This window comes from Simochromis diagramma, unplaced genomic scaffold, assembly GCF_900408965.1.
Source record: "Simochromis diagramma unplaced genomic scaffold, fSimDia1.1 OVJJ01000603.1, whole genome shotgun sequence".
NCBI lineage: Eukaryota > Metazoa > Chordata > Actinopteri > Cichliformes > Cichlidae > Simochromis > Simochromis diagramma.
Window position 1 is genome coordinate 6817912 of NW_024387414.1, and position 12171 is coordinate 6830082.

Genomic DNA, 12171 nt, shown 5'->3' on the forward strand with positions numbered 1-12171 from the left:
CTAAACCTATTATAACTAAAGCAGCTGTGGCTCTTGAAGAAAAAAACAGACTGACATTTTTTCGGCACATTAGAGTTCTTCATCCTCAGTCATCATCATCATCATTTTCTAGTCTCTTTGTAGGACTCATTTACTCCTTTGGCGCCCTTGCATTGCAGCTACATGGATGTCCACACAGAACCATGAGTGCACCCTATAATGACAAAATGTATGTCATTCAGACCCAAGCAAACCCCCACATGCCCACAGTAGCAAAAAGTGTAAATCTAGGTTTATAATGCCTTGTGGATGTCCACATGGATAGTTGTAGACACCACAGATAAGTAGTTACTCTTATAATATTAATTTATAGTCCACTTGGGAGGACTGACTTGCAGTGTAGTGTAGACCATGATTGTGAAACATGCGGCCTGACACCCAGAACCTTCGCAATTGATCTGCAATTTAGGTAATGCAGTGATTCTGGGAAATTTTTAAAAAAGGCTTTTAGCCTTGACCAAATTTAGCAAAATGTTTTTGTTCTGTCACCCAAGTGAATTGTGTGCACTGCCATTGCGATAGCTGATACTCATGTTTCTGCTTATAGAGCAACATCCATTGTATATTCTTGCAGACTGTTTCGAGGAAACCTATTTTAAACTGGAAACTGTAGCAGGCACTGGGATTTGTTTTTAGGTTTGAACATGTCTAACATCTCTACAAACAACAACGACAACAACAAAATTCCCCCCAAAACCAAACCTATCCTCTATCAGTCCAATGATATTGTGCAATTTAATCTTTCTTGAAGATATTTGGTGTTTCACAGTGAAGGAGAAATCACAGTAAGACTAACCTAACCCTGAAATTGTGTATCTGAGTATCAAGAGAACCTGAATTATCTAAAACCCTTGAGAGCCATAATAGTCGTGAACTACAGAGTTGTGCACAGTGATATATTTGCTATAAAGTTTTCTTTTACTGTTGCTCCTGAAATGAGTTTCACATCAATGAGATAAAAGTCAAAATAATGTAGTTATGCAAACTATTTTGCTATGCATGCTTGTATAACATGTTTGATTTCTACCGTGTTCTACAGTGATTCATCAAATTTCATATCTCTTATCTTTTTTTAAATTTTTTATTTGCTATGTCACTACCAGAATATCCAAAGAATGATGTTATAAATGATGTCAAACTAGATTTTAGTCCAAGCAGAGGGAACACCCTGGAGGTCGTGGTGGGGTTGAGGGAGGCACAGACAGGTGGCAGGCAGCCCAGCCTCTGAGCCTTCTGTGGGTGGGCATCCACCCAGAGGTGCCAAACTCTCAGCCAGGCTCCCACAGCCTCACCTTGCTCAGAGTGACTGGCAGGGTCGATCAGCGGGTTCAAACCCAGTTCACTCTGCCCGCAGCCTGACATAGCACATACCTATCCATCACTTTCAGAGCTCAGGCCACAACAGTATCATATTATACACTTATGTCCTTTTATCTGTCATATTTAAGCCTTCTGGAGCTTCCAGCTCGTCAGTTTTCTAGTAAGAACAACTGAATGTGCTCCCAGCTGGAGGACACTGTCTACAAACATGTATTTATTTAATTACCTGCTTTACAGCATGCCAGTTCTCCATCAAGGAGAATACACCATTGACACAAAGCCAACTGGAAAGAACAGAATTAACTGCTGTGTTGAACAGGGTTTGGATTTATGACAGCTTTGATGTTTAATAGATGATTTAATAAAGAGCAGACAGTCCAACACAGACAGGAAAGACAAATTGCCTCCTAGCTCAGAAAAGGGGATGCATCCAACTGGAAAATGCTGTGAAAAAGCATAAATGCACAGACTCAGCATTCACAGACAATCAGTAAACATGTCATGTTGTTTTTTTAGTGAAGTTGTACACTCGAATAAAGCCTGAATGTTTTATTATTTGGAATAGGTTTCAGATTTAAGATGCCATATTTTTTTAAGACACGAATGCAAAATTTAAAACTTTAGTTTTTCACTAAAATGGGAAATTTATCATCTCTGTTATGTTCTAAATCTACCCCATAAAAAGCCCTCAGTAGGGCAATCGTTTTTATTTAAGGGGACAGAAGGCACACCGGTCTCCCCTTTGGGAGATATGAACTGGGGAAATGTTTGCCTTCTCTTTGAATATATTGGAACTAAACTGTGCTCACCTGGCCTTGCTTAAAGTGTACAAACACATAAAAATAAATTTCAAAAAACTTGACAGAAATGTCTCTTTCCAAAAATCTTCCTTTAGTTAAAAATCCACAAACTTACTGTGAGCCATTTAATGCAGGAATTATTTCTACCGGCCTTATCCTTGAAGAAAAAGCCATGTATCTATATGTGTAGAGAGTTTGTGGGTCTCACCCATCTCTTGGTTGGTGATGTGTAGTGGAAAGACAATAGTTCGTACGAGAAACTGTTCACAGTATGTGTGTATTATTCTAAGTACATTAGCCAAAATTTACAGAAAGATAAATTCTGTTTAGTTTTTCAAATGTCTTAATTTGGTACTTTTAGCACCATAAATCAAGTATAATCTCTCAAAAACTTGACAACTCACATCAAAAATAATGGAAATTACAGACCAGAGGAAAAAAATAGAACACTTAAAGGGAATTTTGGGGTGAACTGTTCCTTTAATACCGAGCCTTTTCCAGGGAAAACACAGAAAGACTGGGGACACAGAGAGGTTACCAGCGACTATATTTTCCAGCATTCCTGGTTCTCACTGCTGAGGTGTGAAGTGACGCCTTCAGACTCATCAGTTCCCATGAGTGTGAAATAATCACACCTCAGCTTTAACTGGATAACAGAGGTTCATTAGGCTCCATTAAACCTCATTATATTTGCATTTTAGCCATTCAGGACATAACTTTTCTTCCTTGAAGCACATAAAAACAAGAGCAGCGGTTTCAGTTCACCGATTGAGGTAAAGACAGAAGAGGATTGGCGCTCACGCCTGATTTGCTGTGACAATAAAATGATCACACAGGTGAGAAATGGTGGGATGTAAAATGAAGGAGATGAAGTGAAGAATAGAGGACGCTGTCAGGTTCAAGGCTAGAGAGAGGTGAGGAGAGGCAAAGACCTGTTGAAGCAACACATCCACTGTTCAAATACATGCCACACATGATTAAAACAACACACAATCCCAGACTCTCGATTTAGCGTTTTCATTCTGCATGCCAGCTTTTAATATTTTACTTAATGTCATCCATTAGTGTTGTGTTTTAAGTCATAAACAATATTCATACCCAATTCAAACCCTGCACAGACCAACCTGCTACATCTGACGTCGAAATGAATCAGATAATAGGAGCAGTCTAATATCTGGGCTTGCCTCAACTGGTTTAAATCCATAAAACATGGATTTAGGCATAAACTGCACTTCACAGAAGAATTTAAGAGCTGATCACACAGGGTGTCGGGGTTTACAGCCTCATGCAACATATTGCTTGGTTGCTGAAATACATGTTTAAGTGTTTGCATTATAAAAACCTGTTCTGAATGTAAATCTTGCATGTTACTGCCAAACTGTAACTAAAGAAGAACCCAACTTTGGAAACCCTAACCGAGAATTGAAAATGGAAATGGAAAGCTAAGTAGAAACTATAATATCAGTACTATAATAACTCTGATGTTGAATCAGATTTAGAAAATGTTATTGCTTTAATACTATCTATCTTTAGTACTATCTGTCGTGCAGCTGTTGAAATTTAGCTCGTTGATAGATATTTGCTGATAATGGATGAGAATCCTGATTAAGTTCCACATACTTCTAATTTATAGTAAACGTTGACTTTTCTTGGTACTTTTGCAGATTAGTGTGAAGTACATATGCACATAACATCCATCTTCAGGAGCCAATGTAAAAAAACTGTGGTTAAGTCAGCACACAGGCAGGTTTTTCTGTATCGTATATCATTGCTTTATTTCAGCAGTGTATGTCTTCTTCACACTCTTCTGTCATATTGTTGAGTGCGCTGACCTTTTCGCATGTTTGCTTGTGCGTGTGTGTTTGTTAGCAAGTGAATGTAAGAAAGAGAAATGAGATTATTCCAAACAAATCCCTTAAACATGTGCAAAATGCATCTGGCCTGCTGCAGGGACAAAAAGCCAAAAAACCAAAATCTGTTTATTGTTTTCAGAAGGAGTCAAAATTCACACGTCGACTGCTGTAGCTCTGAGCTTTCCCAGATTCAGAGAAGAGGGAGAACCAGAGGGAGAGGTACAGAGACAGGGTCCCACTCATGGTGTGTGTGTGTGTTCAGGGGCAGTAGCCTCTGCTTAGACAGTGATTGTGAGAATCTGTGGAGGTGTCACTTCGCACCTCTGTGGCCTGGCCTGGGCTTATAAAGCACTGGAGCAGAGCTGAGGAGCACTTAAAGCTTTCCAGTCTCTCCGGTCACACTGTTGAGACCCTTAAACACAACATGGATACCTCCTCAGTTCCTCACCTTGACTACAGTCTGCAGTACCAGTGGTTCTCCGACTCGGACCTCTCCAGCATCTCCTCCCCAGAGACACTTTCTCCTGTCCACTCCATGGACTCCAGCCTCTCTCCTGGCTACCAGCAGCTCCCACAGTGTACTCCCAAGGGAGCCAAGACCGGTTATTCCCAAAGCCTCAAGTCCTCACCGTGCTCCTTGTCCGGACGTGGGCGCAGGACTGGGAGGCCCACTCGGATCCGGAGCAAGCAGAGGGAGAGCGCCAGCGAAAAGGAGAAATTAAGGATGAGGGATCTGACTAAGGCTCTACATCACCTCAGGTCCTACCTTCCACCTTCAGTGGCACCTGCCGGACAAACTCTGACGAAGATAGAAACCCTCCGACTCACCATCCGCTACATCTCCTACCTCTCATCCCAGCTGGGCCTCAGCGAAGAGGTGCTGTTTCAGAGGAGGGAACGAGCAGACACCTCAGTCAGTGACACGTCATCCACTGACATCCTCAGCTACTTCCAGAGTGCTTCCACAGGAGGACAAGTGACTCAGATGCAGAGCCAGAATCTGATCCAGAGCAGCCTGTACCCAACACCATGTTATAGCCAGAATACTGTGCTGCATTCTGGGAATTGTAGTATTGGAGTGGATCAGCACCACAGACCATACAATGAAGCTCCCCAGAGAGATATGAGCATGGACGGTATCCTACAGTCGCCTCCAGTGCCACAGCCTTCCTGTCAGGTTTGTGAATATTAAATCAGTCACATAATTCAGAATTCACTGTTTGTACAACAATTTTTTTTTGCATGTTTTTAATACTAATATATCTTCCACTTTCTTCAAAACAGATGTGTGGCAAAGACTTCTGCACCCCGCTGGTTCCAAGGGAGTATTGGGGTTGAACGCTCCAATCTCTGTGTGATCCTCAGCAGAAAAAGACAACAAACTTTACTGTGTTTACTGCCTCACTGTGAATCAAGTTATTTATTTGAAATAATCATTCTAATTCTATCTTTTATTTATTTTCTCCTCTGAAAAATTCCATGTAAATATTGATATGACTAACAGTTATTTTTCTATTTCTGTATACCACTATTTATAATAAACCATTTAAATATAAAATATCTTGTCCGGATTCGAAGCTTCTCTCGCACAATACGCCAGTCAGTTTCTTTCATTCACATTTCATGTGCATGGATGAGGTGTGCACATGTGAAAAAGGAAAGACTGCAATAACACACAGCTAAATAAAATATAAGTGAGCACACTTTTGAATGCACTTTTGACAATAAAAAACAAACATGTATGTTTGTGGTTATATTTTGTGTCCATTCTTGTATAATTTAGTATTGAGAGTATTGAGAAACTATATTAAACATGTAAAGCAGCATGGAGCTCTGGGGATTTACCAGAGGGCGCCCTCTGCTGGTAACAAATACGGAGGAGAAGAACCCATCTCCCACACTCATTTGTAGCTGTAATACTTTGAAAGGAACACCTCCACGATATATATATATATATATATATATATATATATATATATATATATATTCAATAAAATATATAATATTTCACAGAGCTTAAAAAATAATTTTAGATGGGAATTTTTATATTATATTATATTATATTATATTATATTATATTATATTATATTATGTTATATTATAGCACTGGTTGAGCTTACATTCATTTGGGTTCAGGATTTGTTTGTTTCATTTCAGTTTTGTTTTGTTTTTTAATATTTAACAAGTTTTTATTATGGTTATGGTTAAGTTTTTATTACTTAAAATGTTATCTGTAGGCTTTTTAGGTATTATAACATAGTAGATATTTGCCACTAGCAAATATAACTCATATATAGCATTATAGAAACATAGAAAGTCATGTACAGGTACTCCAGCTTCCCCCCATAGTCTAAAAACATGCATGTTAGGTTGATGTGTCATGGCTGTCTGTCTGCGTTGCCCCTGTGACAGACTGGCAACCTGCCCAGGTTTACCCTAAGCCACCTGGGAAGGCTCCAGCTGGCTGCAAAAATTAATTTAACTTATATTTTTATAGGGATAAGTATGTTACGTGAACTGTGCCACATTGAATGGCATTTATTTAGCCTTAACTAGTTTGCAAACACATACAGAAAAATATCAATAACATAAAAAGAAAATGATTTCCATAACAGCCCCTCAAATCTTCCAGTAGATGACAATCCATAAATAATCATTACTTTTCATATGGATTTATTTCTCTTTTATTATTTTAGCCGTCATCTTCAAATCGAATCATGTTATCTTCATATCTTATTTACTTTTGCTCTTGTATCGCTCTGTCATCATTTTTTAGGTTATGAACAGCAGACTGTAGTGGTGTAAGTTTGAATTGTGCTGTTCTGATTTCATTTTTTAAACTTTGCTTTAATTTCCCCGCACAACGTCTGTGTGTACAAACGTTCTTTCTATATGAAACTACCTGGCCTTATATTTGAATAACAGTTGTTTTTGTTTATTTCACATAAATGAGAAAAATAAAAATTTCATTTGAATATTACAAGTTCAGTCATCTTTCTTGAGTGCAAACACACACGTATACCCCGGAAACTAGCCTTTCCAGAAGCCTCTTAAAAATATCTCTGTTGGGGGGCTAAAGTACTTGAAGAATCTCCACAACATGTCAGAGATCAGTCTCTGTGACTGGTTATCTAGTTTTCTTTTAGTGTATCTTTGTTAATGGGGCACTGCAAACACAGAGAGGTTCCTGGCACCACTGAGTCTAGACTAGGATCCCTCCCTGCTCTTTCCCTTTTCTTTCACCTCATGCCCTAATTACCTGCTAAGCCCACTGAGAGCACTTTAATATTCATAGAGAATAGTGGATCTGCATATCAGGCTGGAGAATTAGGCCCCAGTGTTTCATTTGCCACCTACATGTGCTTCATTTGATATGCGAGCAGTAAGCCTAACACAAAGCCTAATATTCTCACTGAGGTCTTTCATCGTAGTAGAGTTAATAAACTCTGGGCTAAAAGGGTTTGGGATGAAAGGGTTAGCACCGCTGTGCTGATTATTCACTCATTACATGTGAGTAAACAACATCAGAGCTAATGTGGATTAAGAGAAGGAAGATCCTCTTTATCACCGGCCTGGGAGTGAAGAAGACAGTTGACAGCCGGGGAAAATCTGCAGAAGTTCAAAATGAAAAAGAAATTAATGAATAAAATGTGAATACAGAGTTGAAGCAAGTTCTGTCAAAAAAAAAAAATTATATATATATATATATATATATATATATAGCACCTTTGTGTGCTTGTGCTAAAAAAGTAATTTGTATGTAACAAGAGCACTGGACCAGCTGGAAGTTCATTCAATATGTAACAGAAACACATGAATGAATAATAAAACATATATAAATCCAAACATATATAAATGCAACGTTTCTCCCACTGAAAATGCTACGTCCAGATGAACAGAATCAACTTTTGGAGATTTACTTAACTGGATGACTGAGCATGCATCAAGACATAAATGCAATGTTGTTTTTAACGGTGACTCGTGGCACAGGGTCAAAGGTCACATGTAGTCTTTAGTTGCTTAAACTATGTCCCTTGTCTTTTCCTCAATAACAAATAAAAATTCATGAGGACTTAGAGAAAAAAAGGTCAGCCCCAATCAACAGAAATTTAAAATGCTTAATGTAACGTGCTGTAATGAAATTGCAGTGTTCTGAGGGTGAACTGCAAAAAGTACATCTAAAATTTAAGGTTGCAACTGCTCCAACATTATCTTCACATGTGCATTTGCCGGTATGTGTGTGTTTTTACAGACTCTGTATGCAATTTTACTTGTGCCAACCTGTAGTGCTTCCCCTCTTTTGAATGTTGTCATTATGAACGTTGTCCTGAAGTGTTTTTGTCTTGTCTTTGTTATTTGATTACTGAGTCACTGATTTCATCACCACCATGGCCGCCACGTAGATTTTGTTTCAATGGAACTTTTCAAAAAATTCAATGAAATCTTCTACACGAAATCCCAAGTATTGTGCTATATTCCACAACAATAAGGACAGGATGGGATTCATAACACAAAACTACAAACTGAAATTTAAAGATCATTGTTTTATCATGTTAATAACTGAACTGAACTGAACTGAACGGTCTGTCAGCATAGTTTTGCTACAACTAAAGTACAGTTGTACAATTGTTCTACAAAGAAAAGAAAACAGAGGGCATGTAAACATAATTTTGGCACTAATTTATTATGCACCTGTCTGTACTTATTGTGTTGGTGAATGAGGAAAAATATTATCCAGAGAAATCATAAATATATAACAGTGGTATAACCAGTCCTCTCCCGGACTTATTCCTTCTTCCAGCTGTGGACTTTAATGTCTCTTTGATCATTTCAGTATAGCTCAGAAACTTTATTTCTAAGCAGATATGATCACATTAATATAGCATTCATAGTTTACCCAGTTTTTGGGAGTTCGAAATATATCCACACTTCAGCGAATGATAAAATAAGATGGAAAACACAACAGTAATTTATGTGAAACACTACAACTCCTGCCAGTGATGTTGTGATGGTGTCTTGCTTTGGATTGTGGGATGGCATTATTCGCTTTCTTCTGGAATGAATAAATACCGACACTCTGTTCATCTAGATCAGATGTCCAACTCATATTGTGGCTGTCACTTTGATACTTTATTGTTCCCTCATTAGGAACCTTCTTAAGCACAAAAGACTGCAATGTTTAAGTGAGCTGACTAGCTTAGTGTCTCCTAAAACCCTTTGAAGCTTAATTAATTTTAAAAAATCAAATCAAGTTTCAAAATAACCAAAGTTGACCAAGCTCTCAAACACATTATTCAATAGGCAACATCAGAAATATGTACAAAACAAAAAACATTCAAATGTAAATATTAAAAAAAAGTGTTTTCTTTGAATTAAGGTGGCTGTTTTTCTTGGGGAAGTGTGTTGGTGGGTGCTGTGCGAAACGGGTTCGCACTTCCTAGACATAGGTTTCACCTCTGCTGCAGAAAAGGAGACAAATGTGACGCGCTGGTTTGTGGGAACACTGCTCAGGACTCAGATCCATGGTTCATGAGTGAAAACAAAACCCACCAATGGGCAATTAGTGAAGGGATGTGATTGCGTGAATATTATGTGTTTGTAGTTATAGGTGTTATTGAGCATAATTAAGATGAATTTCAGATATATACTGCACAGCAACATGAAAAAAAATATCCACAATAATATCATACCTGTTTTTATTGTCTTGGCATTAGTTCTTGATGATCCACAGTTTTACCTTCCAGAAGCACTGAGTACTGCTGCTGTCCAAACAGCTCAAGGTGCAAAATCCTCACACCTCACAGCTGCCCAGACACACTTCTTCCAGCCTGACCTCTGTTACCACATGCCAGAACTAAAAACAGTTAGTAATACACACAACAGCTACATCATCAGCATTGTTTTAAGTAGGATCATATTTTGAATGGTCATTCAGTGAGCATCCATGAAGCAGAAATGCTGCAAGTGAACATTTTTCCTTTTGTGGAGAAATTGAGATGCGTTTTTGGTAACATACACATTTGCTGCTTCCAATCGGTGCCTTTGGGTTTTTTAATAAAATTCTAAGATTCAGAGAAGAACTTGTGACCCAGGTACAACCCCAGTCGTGCCAGGGTCATGTTCCCAGGCTGTGGGAGCATATAGTGTGAACCTGTATAGTTTATAATGACCACGCAAGTTGCCAGGTTACACCTTGTGCTGAAGCATGCCAGATTCCCATGGGACCCCCTAGCCTAGGTGTCATCTGTGGTCCCAGAGTTTCTCAGGACCAGAGGTGGCTGTCAGAGGTGCAACCTCACACCTCCCACCACATATATGGAGCAGCCTCCATGTACCTCCTCAGTATCCTCTGCCTGCCTTACCAGCAACATACTAACAGCTGACTTCTCAAAGAAGAGCCTACAGCAGCCACAATGGAGGTATCCTACTTTTCTCCTCTCCCACTCCAGGAGAACTCTTTCCTCTTTGACTGCGAATCTCTGTTAGAAAAATCTCTGGCTTCTGATCCTGCCTCAGACGCTGGTTACAGCAGCACTGGCAACAGCCTGTCTCCTACTTCCTCTGTGGACTCCTTCTGCTTCTCCCCTACTTCCCTCCTAACATTTGGAAGTGAACAAGATCCCTTGGACTGCTTAATCTTTAATACCCCTGCAGCACCTCATCTCACTCACCAGACTCCACTCTGCTCCAAATCCTCTTCTGCAACAAAGAAGTCCAGATCCAGGTACCCGGGTAAAAAGCGCCAGACTGCCAGCGAGAGGGAGAAGCTGAGGATGAGGGATTTGACCAAGGCTCTGCATCACCTCAGATCATACCTCCCACATTCAGTGGCACCAGCCGGCCAGACTCTGACCAAGATTGAGATTCTGCGCCTCACCATTCGCTACATCTCTTTCCTGTCAGCCCAACTGGGCCTCAGCGAGGAAGTGCTGGAGCAGAAGAAATCCTCAAACTCAGTGGAGCATACCCAAACCTTCAACAATTTCCTGGGTCAGCCAGCAGCCAGTTACAGTCCCGAAGAGCCAAGCTGTAACACCATGAGCAAAGCCCAGCAGCCCTTTCTGCAGAATTCATATCAGGTATGTTAATATAATAAACATAACATATATTATTGAAAAAATATTTTCTATAAAGATTTGCAGCACAATTTTTGATTACATTCCAAAATGTTCTCCAACATGTTAAAGCTAAATGAGTTTCTAATAAAAAAAACTGTCTTCTGTTGTCAGGTTCCAGGTGGAGTTTGCTTGAATAGCGAGCAGTACTGGATGCTACAGCAACAAAACCAAAATGTCACCTTCTCTGGACTGTGTTGAGAGATGTGGTGATCAATCCACTGAACCCTTTTCATTGCAACAATGACAAGATTTATGCACAAAACCTCTGGGTTTTTTTTGTTAATTTTAACAAAATATGTATTCTAACGTTTTATTTTTGTATATAGATCTTTGTATTTATTGAACTTTCATATTGTGAGCAGAATAAACATTATTTATCAAATTAATCCTTGCTTCTTGGCTTATTGGTGCATTTACTTTCGGCATCATGAATGATGTAGACTTGTAGCTTGCCTGCCACTTCCTTCCTAAACAAACACTGCAGCTGCAGGACAATGAGGTGCTAAACAAGGAGCACATCCCCTCTAAAGTCTTTAAGGAAAGACCCCCACTGAGAGAAATGACAGCTGAACTAGAACCAGTCAATCAGCACCCTTTAACATCCTGTGTAAACATTACTTGATGGCTGAGATCCTTTTAAAAAAAATTAATTAATTAATCAATGTTTGGGTCTGATATAATTTCAGACTTGACTGTTAAACAGACTGAGCGTGTCTCATTGGGATGCTTTATTTATACAATTTTGCCCCATCCCACTTGTAAGTTGATGCTTCACAGTGTGATCTATGATGCTGAACAGATGTCTGGAGCAAAGAACAACCAAAACTTTTCAAACATTCATTTCCAGTGTGGCATTTTGCAGACAAACTGACTCTTTTATCTACCCTCAGAATTACAAAAAGTAACAAATTAAGACTTCAAAACATTTTTGCTACGTACTTACATCTGCCTAATATTTAAAAATGGGGACGACAAGCTAACCCTATAACATATTAAAAGTTAACGTGCCAACACACACAAAAAACAAGAGAATTAATCAAA

At 39.1% G+C, this 12171-nt stretch overlaps 2 protein-coding genes across 2 annotated transcripts; both read left to right on the forward strand.

The window, feature by feature from the left end:
* Window positions 1-4392: 4392 nt before the first annotated feature.
* On the forward strand, window positions 4393-5350 carry LOC120721262 (mesoderm posterior protein 1-like). The gene is made up of 2 exons (XM_040011460.1): window positions 4393-5189; window positions 5297-5350. The coding sequence occupies exons 1-2, from the start codon at window positions 4437-4439 to the stop codon at window positions 5348-5350; spliced, it is 807 nt and encodes a 268-aa protein (XP_039867394.1). The 5' UTR covers window positions 4393-4436.
* A 4704-nt stretch (window positions 5351-10054) lies between these two features.
* On the forward strand, window positions 10055-11480 carry mespaa (mesoderm posterior aa). The gene has a single exon (XM_040011951.1). It carries the CDS (start codon window positions 10426-10428, stop codon window positions 11098-11100), a length of 675 nt encoding a protein of 224 aa, XP_039867885.1. The 5' UTR covers window positions 10055-10425; the 3' UTR covers window positions 11101-11480.
* Window positions 11481-12171: the final 691 nt, after the last annotated feature.